General features: G+C 41.7%; 3 protein-coding genes across 4 annotated transcripts in view; 2 read left to right on the top strand and 1 right to left on the bottom strand.

Moving 5' to 3' along the window:
• The window catches only part of LOC138946296 (uncharacterized), an 8,884-nt gene extending 7,547 nt beyond the window's left edge, over positions 1–1,337 (top strand). For both annotated transcript variants that reach the window (XM_070317832.1, XM_070317834.1), the window contains exons 6-7: positions 459–593; positions 977–1,337. In XM_070317832.1, the coding sequence (XP_070173933.1) occupies positions 459–593; positions 977–1,261 (420 nt within the window). In that variant the 3' untranslated portion in view covers positions 1,262–1,337. The remainder of the gene's footprint in view (positions 1–458; positions 594–976) is intronic.
• Positions 1,338–3,233: 1,896 nt separating this feature from the next.
• On the bottom strand, positions 3,234–14,013 carry LOC138946295 (uncharacterized). The gene is made up of 4 exons (XM_070317831.1): positions 13,875–14,013; positions 12,640–12,748; positions 9,131–9,230; positions 3,234–4,134 (listed from the first exon to the last, which is right to left on the bottom strand). The coding sequence occupies exons 1-4, from the start codon at positions 13,903–13,905 to the stop codon at positions 4,048–4,050; spliced, it is 327 nt and encodes a 108-aa protein (XP_070173932.1). The 5' UTR covers positions 13,906–14,013; the 3' UTR covers positions 3,234–4,047.
• A 2,932-nt stretch (positions 14,014–16,945) lies between these two features.
• LOC138946293 (uncharacterized) overlaps positions 16,946–22,500 on the top strand; it is a 9,536-nt gene continuing 3,981 nt past the window's right edge. The window contains exons 1-3 of the mRNA XM_070317829.1: positions 16,946–17,192; positions 19,925–20,050; positions 22,199–22,370. Of these exons, the coding sequence (XP_070173930.1) occupies positions 19,938–20,050; positions 22,199–22,370 (285 nt within the window). The 5' untranslated portion in view covers positions 16,946–17,192; positions 19,925–19,937. The remainder of the gene's footprint in view (positions 17,193–19,924; positions 20,051–22,198; positions 22,371–22,500) is intronic.

Here is a 22,500-nt window from a genome sequence, read left to right as displayed (position 1 = left end):
GCTTGACTAAAATCTTTACAAAAATTGAATATAATATTCTATACAAGAAACACTTAACAAGGGTAAAAAGAGAAACAGAATCCGTTAGTCGCCTCTTACGACATGCTGGGGAGCATCGGGTAAACTCTTCCCCCTAACCCGCGGGGGGATCGAATCAAGTCGTCCCAATATAGGCCAACACTGGTAAAATAGGACGTTAAACCCTAATAGTCAGTCAGGACGACAAGTGAGACGTTTGAACGATCTTGCCGTCATGTTCCTTATGCTATTCGGCCACTATTCCATCATGCTGTTCATTCTTCTTCGTTCATAGGCTGAAACTCCCATGGCTTTTACGTGTATGATCGTTTTTACCCCGCCAGTTAGGCAGCTCAGCCATACGCCGCTTTCTGGGGAATGATGTTCATGATTCCATGTTGTGCACATCTCCTCTAATCATTTACTCTGTTCTCTTTCAGGTGAGTAAGACGACGGGCGAGACGTTTGAACAGACGCTGACGACGTGCGCCACCAGTGACATCACTGTGGCTCCTCATAGTCACTACACCGCCACCGTTGTCATGGAGGAGAGACACCTTCTGGCGGACTTCAAGGTCAGTGGTTAAAAATAGGTCAAGGCCGTAAAGATTCTTTATTTCAAAGTTGCTGGAGAAGATAACTTACTTTGGCCATGATCTGCGGGTTTCTTCTTGTATTCCTTTTGTTTTTCGAAACAGTTTGTTTTTTGTGGTTTTTTTGTAAGTATTTTTTGATTGAATTCATTTAGCCGAACGACATATAGAGTCAAAAACCCAATCTGCCCAGGAAGCAGGTAGGCTGTTGATCTTTGGCATGATTTGAAGTTTCATCTTGAGTACAATCCAAAAGAAATCTGTGGGAGATCAACATAATGTAAAGTACGAGAAGGAATTTACCTTTAACACAAAATCTGATCCCAATATCTCAGGAACTTTGTTGTTGTTTTTCTCTCCCTCAGGTGTGGGTGATGATGTGCATGCCAGCCAAGGAAGCCAGGGCTTTCATCAAGAACAGACAAGGAGAGACCATCTTCTTCTACAAGCTCCGCAAACTCTCCAAACTCTTCTCCGAAGACAAGCACCTGAAGGACGAGGATGGCGAAGTACGTCCAGACGCCGTAGAGTTCGTCACAGAGGGTCGGGTAGACGGAATGCAGCTGTCTAGTCATCGCATCAACCTCATCGACCATGGCCTTGTGAAAGACTCTGTGAAAGTGATGGAGAGTACGGGTGCCAAGAAATAAGACGATGTGAGGAGACCCTGAGAGAGAGAGAGAGAGAGAGAGAGAGAGAGAGAGAGAGAGAGAGAGAGAGAGAGAGAGAGAGTGGGGGGGGAGAGAGCGAGAGAGAAAGAAAGAGAGAGAGAGAGGGGGGGAGAGAGAGAGAGAGAGAGAGAGAGAGCGCGCGAGAGAGAGAGAGAGAGAGCACGCGAGAGAGAGAGAGAGCGAGAGAAAGAGAGAGAGAGAAAAGGGGGGGGAGAGCGAGAGAGAGAGTGAGAAGAAAGACTGAGAGAGAGACTGAGGAAGGATCGAGACAGACAAATCATTGCTTTCTGATCCAAGACTCTGATAAAAAGAAGGAGAGTAAGCCTGCCAAAGAATAGGATGATTAATAAAGTGAAGCCAGAGCTACAGTAAAAAGAACTGAGGAAGTAGAAAATGGTATTTGGTTGTTCCTCTGAGTTACTGCCGTTATGTGACACTGTGTGCCCCTTTAAGTAATAGACCATGATCTTCTACTATTACTCTAAGAAACCGAGGGAGAGAAAGGCTGCTAAAGAATAAAATCAAGTGAAGGTGCAGGGTAAAGACAATTGATAAATCTGAATAAATATCTCCTGACATAGCCCCGTTTGCAGAGACGTCTGTATATTGAACGAAGAGTGGACATTTTGAGACTCATTCACTGCGACGGCAAACCTCACCTTGCAAGAATATTACAGAAATATGAAATAAGACATGTTACTGATGACTGATGGCAAACAGTTACGGAACTGGGGAAAAAAAACCACTACAGTGAACAGGCAATGTTTTCGCTTTTGTGGCTGTGGCCTTGTGAAGCAATTACTTACATGATGCAAATATTAAAAAAAAGCCGAGTTTAGCTGAGCTCTGACGAATATATACTTGTGAAACGTATGTCTGTGACCTTCACATTTGTGATGTTGTTTTGAAGAACAGAGAACATAGGTTTGTGTTCTGCAGTGTGGACAGCCAGTTGCTGTAAGTCTAATGTCATTCAAACAGACCTTTGAGCGAATGAAGTTTCTTGTGAACGATTGAACGTTAAAGTATGCAGACTCCTCAGTTTTTCAGTAAGATGTTCGTCAAAATAAGCCAGTGTGAATTGAACATTTAAAAAATAACAAATAAAACTGTCTTTCCAATTTCTCTGTCTACATTTTCTTCCTTGTCTACTGATGCATGTCACATGATGTTGAGTATGTTTATTTATGGACGAGTACATTTTCCAAGTGGTATTTTTTGTTACTTTTCAGTTGTGTAATATCTTCTTCTTCTTGTCGATCACACTAATTGTGTGTGTGTATATGCATGGTACCATGGTTGTCTAGAGAGCGCCAATGGCCTAGTACCTCCGTCTTCAGCTCTCCTGGTTTTCTAATTATCCCAGTTTCTTTCTGGTAGACGATTTGCCGACCAAAGCTGACGAGCATCGTCTGCCCGGGTTTGTTTTTCCGGGGTGTCCTTCCCCGTAGCTAGAGCTTTTATGGCGGCTCTTAATCGCCATGATGAACCTGTCATTGGACATGTAAGGCAGAACGGTTGAAAACGACGTTAAACACCAAATAAAGAAAGAAAGAACATGTCAGGCATTTTGTAGAAGTAGTGGAGCCACCCTATACCCCACCCCGTCCTGGTAGGAGCATCACCAGTTGGTTCAGGACTGCTTATTTGCTAAAGCTAGCTTATTCGCAGCTAACCCCTATGTCTAAGGGCCGTTCACTATCCACCACCTGTGACCCGCTGGGTTGGGGACGGTCGCCCCGCTACTGATTTGGAGGTAGCCTGGTCCCAGTGTTGTGTAATGTGACTGTGACAGATTGCTGAAGTGTTAAGAAATCATTCCTATATCTAGATCTGTTTCAAGCATCACCCTTGCATGACGAAAACCTCTTAGTAACTACTAAAAGCCACAGACACCACCGCAGTCAGGCCATACAGTTCTTGAATAAAATCACAAATAAATACCGTGACATTTGTTTCTTCGACTTTATTTCAGAAAGGCAAAGAAAAAGTGCATACTTTTCACGTTTACAAAAAACTCAATTGGCAAATGTTGTCAGATTGAACCTTTGGACATACCATTGTGGTGACGTAACGATTGCAAAATAACCTGACAAGACAACAAATATTGGTGGAAAATGTGCACAGTAAACATACATACAAATAATTAAAGCGCTCATTACCAACTCTCCGAATCAATTCACAAAGCAGACTCATGCATCCTCCCTCACATGTGAATCTATTGATCTAAAAAAAAAAACCTACTGGTACGAAAACTGGTAAGGCATAAACTGACATTTTACACAACAGAAATCATATTATCTAACAGCAATGAGAAAAAAATTTAAAAATATCTTGAGAGATCTATTCATTCTGTGAAGGACAAAAACCAAAAAGACATAAATGTTTGAGAAAATGATATCTTATTGGGCACTGACATTCACAATGACTTGTTTATTATGCAGCATGGTAATAAACCCTATAAACTGGTCCATACTAACCCAGGTCAAATAACAGTCATGTCTTCACAATGACAATGATTTAGTACCCATATGATATGCTCTTATTCGCCATGTGAATTTAACTCACTTTCTCTCTCGCTCACTTTTTCACTGCATATTTATATCTTTCTGATTGATAGTGAAGTTTCTTCATTCAAACACACATTCACAATCCCCATCCCAACCCCCTTCCAGTCAACTTTACAATTATGCTCTTTGCGCTTGACACATTTAAAATTAAAACACAGTTATACAAGCATTTACATCTACATTCATAGTAGGTCATCAGCCATTAAAATACTTCTCGACACTGACTTCATCTTTACGAGACATTTTCACCCTGAAGAACTCGCTCACTTTCTTCTTGGATGGCTGCAACAAATCAGAGATCAAGTTTCATTTAGAATGACAAAACTCAAGTAAACATTAATCCACTTACACATACACTGATACAGATTTAAACACTGAAAATGCTTCCATACATAAAACAAACAAAAGAGAGGGAGAGAAAGAGCAAGGATTTGAAAATCCCTTTTGTTAAAAATATTCCACAACAAAAAAGACACATCAACGTACACATACCGTAAAGTACAGTGGAACCCCTTATTTAAGACCTAACAAAATCTGAGAAAAGGTCTTAAAAAGGGGGTAAATTTACAAAGGCTATGAATTTTGTTTGTCAAATTGTTTGCTTAATGCCCAGCCGACCACGAAGGGCCATATCAGGGCAGTGCTGCTTTGACATATAACGTGCGCCACACACAAAACAGAAGTCGCAGCAAAGGCTTCATGTCTCACCCAGTCACATTATTCTGACACCGGACCAACCAGTCCTAGCACTAACCCCATAATGCCCGACGCCAGGCGGAGCAGCCACTAGATTGCCAATTTTAAAGTCTTAGGTATGACCCGGCCGGGGGTCGAACCCACGACCTCCCGATCACGGGGCGGACGCCTTACCACTAGGCCAACCGTGCCTGTAAGGCTATGAATAGAAAGTCTGAGAAAAGAAAGTCTTAAAAGGGAGGGAGTCTTAAATTGGGGGGAACATTATGGTGTTAATCCTTATGGGTCGTGTATGACCCATGCTCTGCAAAAAAATGGTACAAAGTTTATCCCTATTCAGATGATGTGGGCCATACACACATTTTTATGTAGACTCATTCTTTCGAAAATATGGGTCTTACACAACCCACATCATCTGAAGTGGATAGTCCAAAGCATGATCCCATGTAGGTTCAACCAACGACATCTAAAGAAAGGACTAGCAGAGTCTGCCTCCTGACCCCGCTAGCGGGGGCGAGTGCCTTACTTGCAGAAAATCACTTTAAAATTGACAAAGCAATCAAAATGGAGGTACTACTATTTTATGGACTTAGTGTGAAAGAAAATAATAATTTTGTGAGAAATTCTGTGCTTTTAATCAACATTTTATCTGTACTGCTAATTGAGTTACCTGTATATGTTGAAATCACTGAAAGAGCTCCAATATCTCTGCCATGAACTAAGACACTGACAACAACAACAGATTTGCACACACAGTGTGTATGTGTGTGAGACAGAAAGAGAGAGAGAGAGAGAGAGAGAGAGAGAGAGAGAGGGGGGGAGAGAGAGAGAGAGAGAGAGAGAGAGAGAGAGAGAGAGAGAGAGAGGGAGAGAGAAAGCTAATGGTTGGGGGAGACAGACATACTAGAACTAGAGAGAGAGAGACAGACAATAAGACAGACACAGAGACACACACACACACATAGTGATAGACAGAGAGAGACATGGGAAGAAACAGTAACACACACACACACACACATAGTGATAGACAGAGAGAGAGACGGGAAGAAACAGTAACACACACACACACACACACACACACACACACACACACACACACACACATAGTGATAGACAGAGAGAGACATGGGAAGAAACAGTAACACACACACACACACACATAGTGATAGACAGAGAGAGAGACGGGAAGAAACAGTAACACACACACACACACACACACACACACACACACACACACACACACATAGTGATAGACAGAGAGAGACATGGGAAGAAACAGTAACACACACACACACACACATAGTGATAGACAGAGAGAGACACGGGAAGAAACAGTAACACACACACACACACACACATAGTGATAGACAGAGAGAGACATGGGAAGAAACAGTAACACACACACACACACACACACACACACACACACACATAGTGATAGACAGAGAGAGAGACATGGGAAGAAACAGTAACACACACACACACACACATAGTGATAGACAGAGAGAGAGACATGGGAAGAAACAGTAACACACACACACACACACACACACACACACACACACATAGTGATAGACAGAGAGAGACATGGGAAGAAACAGTAACACACACACACACACACACACACACACAAACACACACACACATAGTGATAGACAGAGAGAGAGACATGGGAAGAAACAGTAACACACACACACACACACATAGTGATAGACAGAGAGAGACATGGGAAGAAACAGTAACAGACACACACACATAGTGATAGACAGAGAGAGAGACATGGGAAGAAACAGTAACACACACACACACACACACACACACACACACACACACACACACACAGTGATAGACAGAGAGAGACATGGGAAGAAACAGTAACACACACACACACACACACACACACACACACACACACACACACACACACACAGTGATAGACAGAGAGAGACATGGGAAGAAACAGTAACACACACACACACACACACACACCCACACCCACACACACACATAGTGATAGACATAGAGAGAGACATGGGAAGAAACAGTAACACACACACACACACACACACAAACATAGTGATAGACAGAGAGAGACATGGGAAGAAACAGTAACACACACAAACATAGTGATAGACAGAGCACCTCTATAAAACCACAAAGAAGTTATCCTAACAATTTGAAACTGTAAAGTAAATATTGCCGAAAAGTACCATCTTTGGGAGAGGTACTTAGGGATCTCTGGGCTGCCCACTGCATTTTCCGGGTTTGGCAGACCTTTGAATTTTACCCCCTAAGGCTGCGGTGTAGGCAGACATGACTAATGGGAACGTCAAACACACTTAGAGGAATGGCAGGTCGAGTGGAACCACCAGGAATCTTGATCATAGGAGGGTCATCCCAATGCCTCTCACAAATGAAACAGTTCTCTCGAGTGGGGATAAAATTCACACGTGGAGGTAGCGCATCCAACCACTTCTGCTTCTCACACTCGTCCTTTGGTAGTCGAAACACACGACACTTATTATTCTCATCGTAATTGCCCTTGCAGTTCACAACACTACACTTTTTCACCATTTTGAAGACGAAGAAACAGCACTTCAACTTGAAACAACGAAAACACAACAGTGCGATCATCCATTTAAAAAGTAGCGCGGTAGACGATCCACGACTTCCTGTATTAACTAATGCGCAAACAAAATAGTGCCAACTTTGTACGATCCAAAACAACTGAATAGATTCAGTGATGCACAATATAATATAACAGTTGTCGATTAGATGATAGAATCTAAGAGATAAATGCAACTGAAAGGTGTTTATACCAAAAAATATTGCACATTTTAGCATTTTCGTCTGCCGAGTTGTTCTTCCGCCACACCAAAACAAAACTATTATGGGATGGCTGAGCGATCGTCTCTCGCCTGGCTTACAACACAGGCACAGCGCTGGCTGCACTCGCCCCCGCTAGCGGGTCAGGAGGCAGACTCTGCTAGTCCTTTCTTTAGATGTCGTTGGGTTCAACTTAAAGATAGGCTACTGCTTCAGCAATGACCAAATCTGTCTCTAAATGAATAAAATGTTGTACAGTGGTTGGTATTTTCCCATAAACTACTTTCAAACCTGCAAATCTAGGCGAACGAGTGTCGGAAATGGCTGCTAGATGGGTTTCGAAGGTATAAATGTGCTCTATTTCACAACAACAGCTGGTATTTGGCATCGATAGGGAATTCTAACAAATGAAAGAGGCGTAAAAGGTGCAATGGTGCCACAGTGGTGCCACAGTGGTGCCACAAAGGATACTGTCTTCGGAGTCTGCACGTCAAGGTTAACCATTGTCTGTTCCAGTGTCACGAACTGAAAACTCTGCCTGAACAATCCCTCTTAATGCGGTCAATGCGCATGCGCTAACATGGGGAGATTAATCAGGTCGTGAACAACCTAACCCTAACCCTTACTCTAAACCCTAATCATAACTCTAACCCATGGTTTGTTCGGTCAAAGGGTCGCATTTTTAAGTCCAAGATTGGCGCATGCGCATTGACCGCATTGAGAGGGATTGTTCAGCAGAGTTTTCGGTTCGTGACACCGGCCTGGATTCAAACCCGCGACCAGAGGATCACATTATAAGTGCAGGGATGTCGTTAGGCGTCGGACATCGGACATATAACAATGAAAATCCCCAAATGTCCGATTCACATTGCCGCATGTCGGTCAGACGTCCTATCGTTTTAGCCTGAGCGTGGTCATTGTCCGATATGTACTCCATTCCTTCGGACAGCGCGATATTCGTTAATTTTCATTTCAAGATACAAATCTTCTAAAAGAACGAACGCTCTCGTGTTCAGCTGACACTGAAGTTGCCAGTGCCGCGTGCGGATCTTATCTTTTATCGGGAATTCCCGAACTGTTTGCAGTATGCGCCGTTTGGGTATAACCGTCTCGGTGCAGCGCACTGATCTAAAAATAGTGGATTATTTTTAGATCAGTGCATGCTACAGGAGTACGGGAGACAACTCCAACGGACTAAATTTGTCGTCTGCTTTTGTTTTCGATACAAGACGAAGCACTGAATTATGCCGCTGAAAAAAAAACTAAAGTCTGCAAAAGATCAGCATTAGATCAAACCGATCATTTTGTTTTTCAACTTTTATCCAAATCATGCAGTTTGTAATCAAAGTAAGAGCTCTGAAGTTGTTCATGTTGGTTTCTTTGTTGTGGTTTCTTTGAAACTAAACAAATACAACATTATATGCACACTGTGTTGATGTATAATTTACTATATTATGTATGTGTTCTACAGCGCGCGCGCGTGGGTGTATGTGTGTGTGTGCGGGCGCATGACTTTGGAACAATTCCATGGAATGTGTTATAAGCTGTTTGGCGCACATTCATAATGTCCTATTACACTTTCTGAAAGCGGTCAAATGTCCTATTGATGCTGAAGAACTCAGGACATTTGTCCTACAGGTATGAATGTGTAGCAACATCCCTGTAGGTGCTCTACCATTTGACCTTCCAGCCCCCCTCCCCCAGGCAGAGTAAGAATTAGTTATCAATATCAGCAAGAGATGAAAGTTACACTCACAGAGCCCAGCTTTTTGTAGACCTCATCAGGGACAGGTTGTGACTTGTGACCCCTCTTGCTGTCATGTGCTGTCATCTCTGCTGTGTGCTGGTAGCTTCCACTGGTGGGAACAGAATATTAACCTTTGCCGGATGCCGCTTTTGACTACACACTCCCGACGATGCGGGTTTGTCTGAACCCATACATTTGAAAGAGGGTTTTTATCGTTTATTCCTCTAACGACGATGCGGGTTTGTCTGAACCCATACATTTGAAAGAGGGTTTTTACCGTTTATTCCTCTAACGACGATGCGGGTTTGTCTGAACCCATACATTTGAAAGAGGGTTTTTATCGTTTATTTCTCTAACGACGGGGTGGGTTCAGGGAAACCCACAGCGCTACTTCAGTGGTTGCATCGAGTTTATCCCTTCACCGACCTCTTGCAGGGGAGGGAGAGGGGGAGGGAGAGGGGGAGGGAGAGACTGAGAGAGACTGAGAGACTAAGAAAGAGAGAGAGAGAGAGAGAGAGAGACTAAGAAAGAGAGAGAGAGAGAGACTAAGAAAGAGAGAGAGAGAGACTAAGAAAGAGAGAGAGAGACTAAGAAAGAGAGAGAGAGAGACTAAGAAAGAGAGAGAGAGAGTCTAAGAAAGAGAGTGAGAGACTAAGAAAGAGAGAGAGAGAGACTAAGAAAGAGAGAGAGGGAGACTAAGAAAGAGAGAGAGAGACTAAGAAAGATAGAGAGACTAAGAAAGAGAGAGAGAGAGAGACTAAGAAAGAGAGAGAGACTAAGAAAGAGAGAGAGACTAAGAAAGAGAGAGAGAGAGAGACTAAGAAAGAGAGAGAGAGAGATACTAAGAAAGAGAGAGAGAGAGACTAAGAAAGATAGAGAGAGAGAGACAAATAAAGAGAGAGAGAGAGACAAATAAAGAGAGAGAGAGAGACTAAGAAAGAGAGAGAGAGAGAGAGAGACTAAGAAAGAGAGAGAGAGAGACTAAGAAAGAGAGAGAGAGACTAAGAAAGAGAGAGAGAGTCTAAGAAAGAGAGTGAGAGACTAAGAAAGAGAGAGAGAGAGACTAAGAAAGAGAGAGAGGGAGACTAAGAAAGAGAGATAGAGAGACTAAGAAAGATAGAGAGACTAAGAAAGAGAGAGAGAGAGACTAAGAAAGAGAGAGAGACTAAGAAAGAGAGAGAGACTAAGAAAGAGAGAGAGAGAGAGACTAAGAAAGAGAGAGAGAGAGATACTAAGAAAGAGAGAGAGAGAGACTAAGAAAGATAGAGAGAGAGAGACAAATAAAGAGAGAGAGAGAGACAAATAAAGAGAGAGAGAGAGACTAAGAAAGAGAGAGAGAGAGACTAAGAAAGAAAGAGAGAGAGACTAAGAAAGAGAGAGAGACTAAGAAAGAGAGAGAGGGAGACTAAGAAAGAGAGACTAAGAAAGAGAGAGAGAGAGACAAAGAAAGAGAGAGAGAGACTAAGAAAGAGAGAGAGAGACTAAGAAAGAGAGAGACTAAGAAAGAGAGAGAGAGAGACTAAAAAAGAGAGAGAGAGACTAAGAGAGAGAAAGAGAGACTAAGAAAGAGAGAGAGACTAAGAGAGAGACTAAGAAAGAGAGAGAGAGACTAAGAAAGAGAGAGACTAAGAAAGAGAGAGAGAGAGACTAAGAGAGAGAGAGAGAGAGACTAAGAAAGAGAGAGAGACTAAGAAAGAGAGAGAGAGAGACTAAAAAAGAGAGAGAGAGACTAAGAAAGAGAGAGAGAGAGAGACTAAGGGAGAGAAAGAGAGACTAAGAAAGAGAGAGAGACTAAAAGAGAGAGAGAGAGACTAAGAAAGAGAGAAAGAGACTAAGAGAGAGAGAGAGAGAGAGAGAGACTAAGAAAGAGAGAGAGAGACTAAGAAAGAGAGAGAGAGAGACTAAGAAAGAGAGAGAGAGAGACTAAGAAAGAAAGAGAGAGAGACTAAGAAAGAGAGAGAGACTAAGAAAGAGAGAGAGGGAGACTAAGAAAGAGAGAGAGAGAGAGACTAAGCGGAACGAACGAACGAACGAACCAACTTTATTTTTCGAGGGTAATGGAGTAGATACAGCAAAGATCTTTTTTCATCCAGCCCTCGGAAAGAGAGAGAGAGACTAAGAAAGAGAGAGAGAGAGAGAGAGAGACTAAGAAAGAGAGAGAGAGAGACTAAGAAAGAGAGAGAGAGAGAGACTAAGAAAGAGCTAGAGAGAGAGAGAGACTAAGAAAGAGAGAGAGAGACTAAGAAAGAGAGAGAGAGACTAAGAAAGAGAGAGAGACTAAAAAAGAGAGAGAGAGAGACTAAGAAAGAGAGAGAGAGAGAGACTAAGAAAGAGAGAGAGAAAGAGAGACTAAGAAAGAGAGAGAGACTAAGAGAGAGAGAGAGACTAAGAAAGAGAGAGAGAGAGAGACTAAGAGAGAGAGAGAGAGACTAAGAGAGAGAGAGAGAGACTAAGAAAGAGAGAGAGACTAAGAAAGAGAGAGAGAGAGACTAAGAAAGAGAGAGAGAGACTAAGAAAGAGAGAGAGCGAGATTAAGAAAGAGAGAGAGAGAGAGACTAAGAGAGAGAGAGACTAAGAAAGAGAGAGAGAGAGACTAAGAAAGAGAGAGAGAGAGAGAGACTAAGAAAGAGAGACAGAGAGAGAGACTAAGAGAGAGAGACAGAGAGAGAGAGACTAAGAGAGAGAGACAGAGAGAGAGAGACAGACAGAGAGAGAGACAGACAGAGAGAGAGAGAGACAGAGACAGAGAGTCAGATAGACAGACAGTCAGAGAGACGGATAGACGGATAGACAGACAGACAGACAGACAGACAGAGCAACTGACAACAGACATACAGACAGAGAGACAGACAGTCTCTTGGAGACAAACAGGCAGACAGACACTGTTCCGCCGCTTTGGTAATTATGGGTGTAGCAGAACCCGCGCCGTCGGCAGAGGGATAGTTACAATCACTACTACTCTTTAAAAGTATGGGTATGTGTGAACCCGCGCCATCGGTAGTGTTTATGTAAATTATCATAATCAATTAATTCTGATGTTTTGTCATGTACACACTAAAAATTTGCAGACAGAGAGCAAATTAGGTGTGTGAGAGATACTTAAAATTTCAAAACGATACCTTTAATGGTTCCAGAGTTACAATGATTTTAGTGTGTCTCTGGGTACAGGTGAACCCAGGAAGCACGGCAAAGGTTAAACATGCATACATGTACGACTGGTTCAAATCACACTCTGATCTATACTGTACACAGCTCTGATACAATCAACACATCTTAATTGATTCAGTGCATGTGTGAGAGTGTATGTGCATGCATGTGACTGTTCTGAATCTTAATTCTTATACATGGTAATTATGTTAACACTGTTAAAATGTACTTAAAATGATTCCCTCAATCTGTTGTAAAACCATAACATATTACCATTCTGAAAGTTCCAACTATCAAAGTCAAACCTAGCAGCTGCTCTAAAGGTTATTTAAATTAACAAATTTAATCAGATTCTGAGGAAAAATATTTACTCTTCTTTCTGTTGATGAGTCCATTCCCACGTGATGCGGCCTTCAGGGTCATCCACTTCGTACATCAAAATCACCTTTTTTCTTTCTTCTTCGTTAACTCCACATGTCACTGTTAAACAGAAGAAATCAGTGTGAGCAGACATACTCTAGATATAGCCCCGTGGAAGACTGGAACTGACAGCACATATAAATATATACTGAAAGAAAAGTTAACATTTTAAGGGTAATTATTTTCTCCGAAAACTCCCCCCCCCCCCCCCCAAAAAAAAAAACCTCATCTGAAATAACTAAATTTTTGGACATGTTTGCGAGAAGGCATGCTTGATTCATGCTACATGCACCCTTAATTTTGTGTTTAGAGCCGGATTTTCGACGAAGTTGATGCAAAAATTTCAATGCAAGGGAGGTAACCCTTGTTATCATAAAACACACAAGTATTGATGATGTCTTACACAAATGGATACAAACATGCTCGCACACATAAATGGACAACTTTCATCAGTGTTAAAACAAAACATTCTCTTTTTTTCTGTCGAAAACCATGCTCAAATCATAAATGAAAACAACAATGACGCTCACATCGTCTGGTTTTCAGTGTTTTTGTGCCTTAGAGTTCACTTTCTTCAAATACTTCCGCACCATCGTAAATCCTCATACGAACATGAAAACAAAGCCATGAACGGTGAAAGTTGCAGATTTGAGTTATGATTTCAATCAAACATGTCAATAAAACATGATCTAAGGACAATTTTTTCTAATTTCTAATGAGGTCTTCGGGGTTTTCGGAGGTTAATTTTCGGAGAAAATATAAGTACTGCATTTTAAGATTCATTCATTGAGACAACACAGGTCAAGCGTGGCCAAATATAGATATTGTCTATAAGTACATTGATCTATCAGCAGTAGCATTACTGTCATGGCAATACTGTACTAATACTATAATAATTATATATCAAAAATCAAATGCAAGTGCTGCAAAACAGTTTCACATCAGTCATCGACTCATTCTGCTAACAAGAGAAATAACAAGTGAAGTAAAGCCACCTGTCGTTAGAGGACAGTGTTTGGACAAGAAAAGTGACTACTATCATGGCGATGCAGTTGAGCATGCAGTGCGAGGCCCCTCGGCGATCAGCAAATAGCATAACACGACCAGCAACAGCAACATGCACTTATCAATTTAGACTCAACTGAGGTTGTAAAACCACACAGAAAAGAAAACATTGAAACGTCACCATCATATTTGATTGCAGGTTTTGCCATCATTGGTCTTTCGAGTGCATCAGGTCACCCAGTGAATCAGCTATCAACATTTCTACAACCGAACATGTACTGCCGATAGCAAGGAAGATGCCATTTTGTACCTTGAGTTGCTTAGAGTTACGCCCCTTGATAAAATGTTCGCATTTCCCGTACTCCGATACTAAAATCTACACAAATAACGCAAAACTGAGCAGCAGTTTTACTTCAACGATACAAATACAGAGTAAATTACAGTACGTTGAGCTGACGGATCGATGGACCAATGGTTGGAAATTAGTGTATTCTAGGGTTAAATCCAGTTTTGAATATGTTTGTTTTATAATTATGAGCTTTGAAAAAGTTTCGTTCGTCTTGAACTGACTTCAGTGCTCTCTCGCCGCGCTCTCATTCGTTTTATTCAGTGACTTGATTGGCCTTGATTCATGAATCTATGACGTTGAAAATCTCTCTCTCTCCCCTCCCCCCCCCCCCATTCCGATCACTCCATTCATCCCCTACCTCCCCCCTCCCCTTATTAGGAACAGTCTGCCGCGTTTTTCTTTCCGAGTCAGTCAGTCAGTTTGTTTTCACAAACGAGAAACACGGTTGAACGAAAGTTATTCTGTTTTCAAAACTGATACAAACTCGACGGAAAACGACAATTTTCTGACACAACCGTTATGGTTCACAAAGAAAAAAATACCATTGACATTTTCTGTAAATATTCTGAAGTTACTCTTGAATACCACACGCCTATACTCCCGCGATCACTTCCAGACTGACGTGACTCAAGTCTGCTTGACCTTCGTCAACACTGATTCATGGGCAAGTTAAAAATAAAAAAATAATGATCAATTTCTAAAAAAAAAATGTAGAGCAAGATTTTTCAAAGGTTATACACTAATGATATTTAAAATAGTCTGTGCGAATCACTGAATTTCCACAGGAAGAAAGAATTGTCTTAAAGTAAAATAATTGTACATTTTGGGACACTGACCTAAACGAGACCAGCATCACAGAAAGGACTATGATACCGATACACGCAGAGCCTGGCGGAGACCTTACGAGTCATTTTCTACTGCTGATATGACGACGTCATGAAGACAAACATTGTTCTCAAAATATTTGTGTGTCAGTCCTGGGAAGACATGATCATCGAGGAAGAAAAGGAAGAATGTTTACGTCACGACATAATTCGAATTAGGATGTCTTCTCGAATTTTTTTTCGCGTTTGAGGTCACAGATTTTACTCTGAAAGAGAGTGTCAAAAAGAGACCCATTGGTCTGTTAAGTCGGTGTCGTTTCTCATTAACAAAAGAAAAAAGCATTTTTCTACACATGGATACATACTATAGCTAGGTCATCAGCCTTGCTGCTTTATGCTATGCTAACTTGGTTTTTCTGTCGCCAGAACTAGTGTCTATTTGGGACATGACGTGGTTATATGCTAGGCAGAACTAGTGTCTATTTGGGACATGACGTGGTTACATGCTAGGCAGAACCAGTGTCTATTTGGGACATGACGTGGTTATATGCTAGGCAGAACTAGTGTCTATTTGGGACATGACGTGGTTATATGCTAGGCAGAACTAGTGTCTATTTGGGACATGACGTGGTTACATGCTAGGCAGAACCAGTGTCTATTTGGGACATGACGTGGTTATATGCTAGGCAGAACTAGTGTCTATTTGGGACATGACGTGGTTATATGCTAGGCAGAACTAGTGTCTATTTGGGACATGACGTGGTTATATGCTAGGCAGAACTAGTGTCTATTTGGGACATGACGTGGTTATATGCTAGGCAGAACTAGTGTCTATTTGGGACATGACGTGGTTATATGCTAGGTTGCTGGTCGATATCCCACGCAAAAACCTTAATACACCTGTACCGTAAACTACCTTGTATACCCCCCCTCCCCGCCCGCCCGCCCCCCCCCCCCCCCATGCACCAATTTTTCCCAAAAGTTGGGGGTGGGCGTTTACTAGGTACTGTACCCTTTGCAGGAGTGGTTTCTTTGCTAGAATAACGATATTTGGTTCACTTGGCATGGAAGTGTTCAAATGATGCGTTATTGCACAAAACGTGCCCCCCCCCCCCCCCCCCCTCTCTCTCTCTCTCTCTCTCTCTCTCTCTCTCTCTCTCTCTCTCTACATCTCCCTCACACACACGCACACACACGCACACACACACGCATACACGCACACACACGCACGCACTCACTCACCAAACACACACACACGCACTAACACACACACACACACACACACACACACACACACACACATACACACACACAAGGAAGTCTGCCAACAAACCACGAAGGGCATCTTGTTGCTTTATTGTCTGTTAACAAGTTTATAACTCCAAAAGCTAATGCTAACTGGAAAAGATTTATCCATGTCTGCTGTGAACAAACCAATATCAGCATTTTAAAATGTGTAAAATGATAAGTCACGTTTGTCTCTGAAACTAAAAGATTATTTGTTGTCAGCTCCCAATCTGTTTTATTATTTCCCTTTACTCAAATGATCGAAAATTGGGGATGGGCGTTAACTATGTACTGTACCCTGTGCGCAGAATTTGACCAAAAGTAGGGGGTGGGCGTTTACTCGATACTGGGCGTATACAAGGTAGTTTACGGTAATAGTGAAAACTATTATTTACACGGGGAGGAAGTTTTAATGCCAGTTGTGGAAAAAAAACTAATACATTTTTTTGTTTAAATGCAGAAATAAACAAATTGATAAAAGTGCAGGAACAAACTAGGGTCAAGTCACGTCAATGGTTAATTCAACATCCCTTTAGGGAAAACAAGGATGTAAAAAAAAAATTGCTTAACCAATAAGAGCAGAAACGAAATCAATTATGTATCAACACAACGCACTTAGTTGTTTTAAGAAAGATAACAGAACAAAACAAACATTTACAAAAACTAAACATTGATGATAATTGTTCCTAGCTTCAATAATATCAACAATATATATTATTTCAGATATGATATGAACAATCGTACAGTACTAGCTAATCGCAGTAGAGGAGAGAGAGGTGACGTCACGCTTTTTACCCGTCAGCAGCGAACAGAGCTTGCATGCAGCAGAACTCTTCTAACAGTCTGCGACTGGTTTCTACCAGACCGTTGTTTGTTTCTCTCCGCCCCTCCTGCTTAGCTTTGGACCATGTAACAAAACAACCAACAGGAAGATCTGAACGCAGATCGCAGTGAAATGCTTCCTGGTGGATGTGTGCATGAAACCTAGTGAATTGTTCAGCTTCTGGAGCGTACACCAGGTGTCTTTGTGGAGAAAAAGGTACAGGATTTTGCTTATTCTGAGTTGTGTATTGTGTTGTGTGGGATGGATTGTGTGTCTAGTATAAGCCAAATGCTTGCACTTTGCTTGTTTTAGATATTTGTGTTTTAATTTCTTGTTTGACCAAATGCTGTCCAAAGCAGAACACTGACTCACAAGAATACAACAATTTTAGACAATATACAAAACTGAGGGCAAACGCTGAGCACACAACTCCTTGTGTGTAGTCGTCTGAATATCGAACCGACTAGTCTCCACTGATAATGATCAGTTATGCAGACGATCAACGCCTAAATGTGAGAGAAATCAAGCTTAAACCAGAATGTAAGGTCCTTCACTCTTTCTATCCATGATGACCTTGACAAATGTGGGACTGGCGTTTTGGTTGCCGTGTCCAAAAGTCTTCAAACAGCCTGAAAAATGGCTGAGCTTCTTCCAAAACACTATGAGTCAGAGTTCAACCGGTCTTCTGCTGAATATTAATGCTTTCTGCTTGAAAACTTCGCAAGAAAAAGTACGAAATGTGCCGCAATTTTACAGAATCAGTCTTTTGTAACTGTGGGCCGTTGGTACCGTTCGTGTGTGCATGAAGTCGTGTTGTAAATCTGCATGTTCGTGTCTATGTATTATAAGAAAATATCGGATTTGTTTTGCCTTGCTCATTATGCCAGTAGGCTAATGATATGTTCATCTTATTACTGTGCTGCTGAGGCAGCTACGCAGCATCGCACGCGCGGAGAAATGGCGCACGTTTTCACCTGCAGGGTAGAATATCTTCCCCCATTGGCTTTGAGTCGCATTTCCTAGAATGCACGTAAACATCACCCTTTTTCAAGATAATAAATGTTTCCAAAAATAGTTTGGTAAACAAGTATCACAACGAAATCTTGTTACATGACCTTATTATTGGAAGAAGCGTGATTTCAACACTGCCGGGCAGGCTGCCTTGTTTAGTATTTCCGGTTGTTATTGATGGCACAATATTTACATTAGAGAACATCAAATAAGGGTTTAGTTCGACCATCCTTCAGCAAAAATTTCATTTGGAAAAAGTCTAGGAAATCTGTGGAATAAAATATCAGCGAAGATTTGTTTTAACTATATCATTTTTCTCCAGTAAGTAAAATGGCGACTCCGTCTGGAGAAACCCCACCCCTCCCCTATCACGATCCGAAGGTCACCAAAGACGGTCAAAACGTTTTGTCCATTTTAAAGTTAACAAGTTTATTTCTCGAAAGAACTTGAGACTAAATAAGAAATTCGCCTTTGATTTTGGTTTCATTTACCTTGTTTTTGCATTATTAACACTCACTGAATGTTTTGAAGTTTCAAATGTAAAATCCATTCATGTTGTCATTAACTATAGATCGATGTTAAGATTAAAGTGAGCGTCCCTGCGTATGACAAGGTTGTTACCATATTGCCAAAGCAAATGTCCGTTATTTTGCTGTTGGGCATTTTGCTTTATCGCGGGCAAGTTTGTAGCATCAGGGAACATTTTACAACGTACAATTTGAACCTGAAACTGTGAGATTGTGCAGTTGAATATTCATAATATAAAATCTCTTTTCGGACAATCGCAGATTGTGAACACTGTGAAACAGCGCTTACATAGCACTCAACAAGTAGATTTCGTTTACCTTTTCTTACACAATTTTTGTTTCAAGATGGGGGTAATGGTACGTTTTGCAGATCGATCGGTGCAAAGATGTCTCGGGAATGTGAAAAAAACAAATTCATATATGATTGTGTGAACTCAGCTCTGCATTAGGTCAATTTTTGTTTGTTGTTAAAATCGGTTGGTTGACTACAGAACTTTGTTTATGTAAATTGAGAAACTGATCTAATTTTAGCCCGACAAAAACGTCATGTAATTTCGCTATTATCAGCACACTTTACACTAATTTAAATAAAAACACATTATTCTAACAAACGCCAACCAGGGATTGTCGACCGGCCATAACTTAAAAAAAATAGGTTCTGTGATTGCAATTAGTAAGTCAGATGCCCCATCCAATTACCCAACCCTCGTTTATATGATTCTTGGCATATCATCATATTCAAAAGTCTACATCATAAAGTATATCCTGTAGATTTCTTTCTGTTTTTCACATTTGTTTCAACACACTCTGAAAACATCGCAGGCAAAATGTCAGCAACATATTAGCGAATTCGAATCTTTATGAAAACAAGCCAAGTTTTCATTGTTCTGTTTTACAACTGAGCAAACACTGTACATTGTAGTTTCTTTGAACTGAGTCACTTGCAGTGGTTTGTTATTGCAGTTGTATAACCTTGTTTCGTGACTCGGGGCTGGCGGAAGCAAAACAATGAGTTATGACAAGCCAGACACAATGCACTCACTGATTAAGTGTGACTGTGACAAAACAACATAACCGAACGTTTATTTGATTGCAAGTATTAGTGACGAAAATGATGAGACAATCTTGGACAAGGAAGACGAAACAGTTCAAAGGGGAAGAAGAGGGAGGTGGAAGAGAAAGGAGTAGAAGAAGGAGGAAAATAAAAGAAGAAATTAAGCAACAGACAGATAGACGGCCGGACAAACAAACGAGAAAGTGCCATACCCTGTATAAAACTAGCAAAAGGGGGATTGTTTTTCTCCCTTTTTTCTGAACCTGTCTGTCTGTCTGTTTGTCTGTCTGTCTGAGCACGTGCTATCGTTTGCATGCAAAAATACTTCACCTGTGTTTTGCTTCGACACTGAACAGACCGTGAGGCAGAATGGGCGGGTGCTTCAGTAGCGGTGGTGCAGTGGATAGGACACCTCTCATCATTGACGTGGAGCAAACAGTGGCAGATGCTGCCTGGCGCATGTTCTATTTCTCTAGAACCAGGTATGGTAAGCCATCATGCACCTGCAATGTACCCTTCTTCTCGTGTGAACGATGGCCACCACGTAGAGCTGTCCTGGTTTTCACATGGAATAAGAGCATTCGTCCACTTGGACATATAACACAACTCATGTGTGCATCTCTCTCTCTCTCTCTCTCTTTCTTTCTCTCTCTCTTTCTCTCTCTCTCTCTCTCTTTCTCTCTCTCTCTCTCTCTCTCTCTATTTATCTCTCTCTCCCTCTCTCTCTCTCTCTCCCTCTCTCTCTCTCTCTTTCTCTCTCTCTCTCTTTCTCTCTCTCTCTCTCTCTCTTTCTCTCCCTCTCTCTCTTTCTCTCTCTCTCTCTGTCTCTCTTTCTCTCTCTCCCTCTCTCTCTCTCTCTCTCTCTCTCTCTCTCTCTCTCTCTCTCTCTCTCTCTCTCTCTCTCTCTCTCTCTCTCTCTCTCTCTCTCTCTCTCTCTCTTTCTCTCTCTCCCTCTCTCTCTCTCTCTCCCTCTCTCTCTCTCTCTCTCCCTCTCTCTCTCTCTCTCTCTCTCTCTCTCTCTCTCTCTCTCCCTCTCTCTCTCTCTTTGAGTCCTCTCCATGACTGGTGTACAAAATGAGCACACAGCTGGCTTTATAGACAGGAATATTTGAAAGGACCTTGTTCATTTTCAACTAAATTGTTGGCTGAATGTATTTTGTAGATAAGTTAGGTGTCACCAACGTAATAAGTTTATCAAATAATTTCCACTCTGCCCAGAAAGCTGCCAGGACGTTGATTTCTATTGTGTTCCCAAGTGGACGGAGGATCTCATCTCACGTAAAACCGGCACGGTTGGCCTGGTGGTAAGGCGTTCGCCCCGTGATCGGGAGGTCGTGGGTTCGAACCCCGGCCGGGTCATACCTAAGACTTTAAAATTGGCAATCTAATGGCTGCTCCGCCTGGCGTCTGGCATTATGGGGTTAGTGCTAGGACTGGTTGGTCCGGTGTCAGAATAATGTGACTGGGTGAGACATGAAGCCTGTGCTGCGACTTCTGTCTTGTGTGTGGCGCACGTTAAATGTCAAAGCAGCACCGCCCTGATATGGCCCTTCGTGGTCGGCTAGGCGTTAAGCAAACAAACAAACAAATCCCACGTAAAACCCTGGAAGGATCTTGTTTGAGTTACTAAATATAGATGGCCTGCACGAAAGAATTGAAACCTTGAAATGTACCGTCATTATCATTCTTATTGTCATCGTCATTGCCATTGTCATTTCCATGTCGTTGACATTGCATGTAACATCTTAATTATCATTATCATTATCATTTTCAGTGTGGTTGTTATTGCCATAATTGCGCTGCCATTTTCGTTGTCATTGTAATTGCAAGTGCCCTTGTCATAGTCATTGCCATTATTGTTGGCATCTGCATTGGAGTTTTCTTTGGCATAGCCATAGTCATCGACATTGCAATTGTCATTGTCACAATTGTCGTCATTGTCATATAGTCATTGTCAGTGTCATGTCCCCCCAGATGGCATAGAGTGTGTATGTGGACTAAGAAATATATAACGGAGGTCCCCATAAATAACTTCCACTTCCAAGTCACAATAGAAAATTCCACAAAGCCGAGGATTGCCATTGTCATTGTCCTTGTCATTTTCATAGCCACAGCAATTGCCATCGATTTTTGCCCGTGTTTATTATTATTGTCATTGCCATGGTCAATCTAATTGACATTGACATTGTCATTTTCATAGCCACAGCCATTGTCATTGCCATCGATTTTTGCCCATGTTTATTACTATTGTCATTATCATGATCAATGTAATTGCCATTGACATTGTCATTATCATGATCAATGTAATTGCCATTGACATTGTCATTTTCATAGCCACAGCCATTGTCATTGCCATCGATTTTTGACCATGTTTAATATCATTGTCATTCCCATGGTCAATCTAATTGCCATTGACATTGTCATTTTCATAGCCACAGCCATTGCCATTGCCATCGATTTTTGCCCATGTTTATTATTATTGTCATTGTCATGATCAATGTAATTGCCATTGACATTGTCATTTTCATAGCCACAGCCATTGTCATTGCCATCGATTTTTGACCATGTTTATTATCATTGTCATCGCCATGGTCAATGTAATTGCCATTGACATTGTCATGTGCCGCCAGATGGCAGAGAGTGTGTATGCGGAGGAAGGACTACACAGTAGACGTGCCTATGAACTACTTCCACTTCCAAGTGACAAGAGAAAAGTTGCACAATGTCGAAGAGGACGACGGGACAGATGACAAGGGAGACAAGAAGAAGGACACAAAGCAAGACAATGGGAGACAAGTGCAGGTAATGGGGGGATTTGAACATTCCCTTTCCTTTTTACTTCTCAGTCTCTGTCAGCCTTTCTGTCGCTGGACATTGTCTGTCTCTGTCTTTGTCTGCCTGTCTGTCTGTCTGTCTGTCTCTCTGTCTCTGT

Source organism: Littorina saxatilis, linkage group LG13, assembly GCF_037325665.1.
Source record: "Littorina saxatilis isolate snail1 linkage group LG13, US_GU_Lsax_2.0, whole genome shotgun sequence".
Lineage (NCBI taxonomy): Eukaryota > Metazoa > Mollusca > Gastropoda > Littorinimorpha > Littorinidae > Littorina > Littorina saxatilis.
The sequence above is the reverse complement of the archived record's forward strand: the minus strand, read 5'-3'. Positions and strand labels throughout refer to the sequence as shown.

Coding starts and splice junctions, on each gene's coding strand:
- LOC138946295 (XM_070317831.1), bottom strand. CDS start 13,905: ATGATGGCAAAACCTGCAATCAAATATGATG. Junction 9,231..12,639: donor ACTCATCAACAGAAAGAAGA/GTAAATATTTTT, acceptor TGTTCCCACCAG/TGGAAGCTACCAGCACACAG. Junction 4,135..9,130: donor TCTACAAAAAGCTGGGCTCT/GTGAGTGTAACT, acceptor GATTTGTTGCAG/CCATCCAAGAAGAAAGTGAG.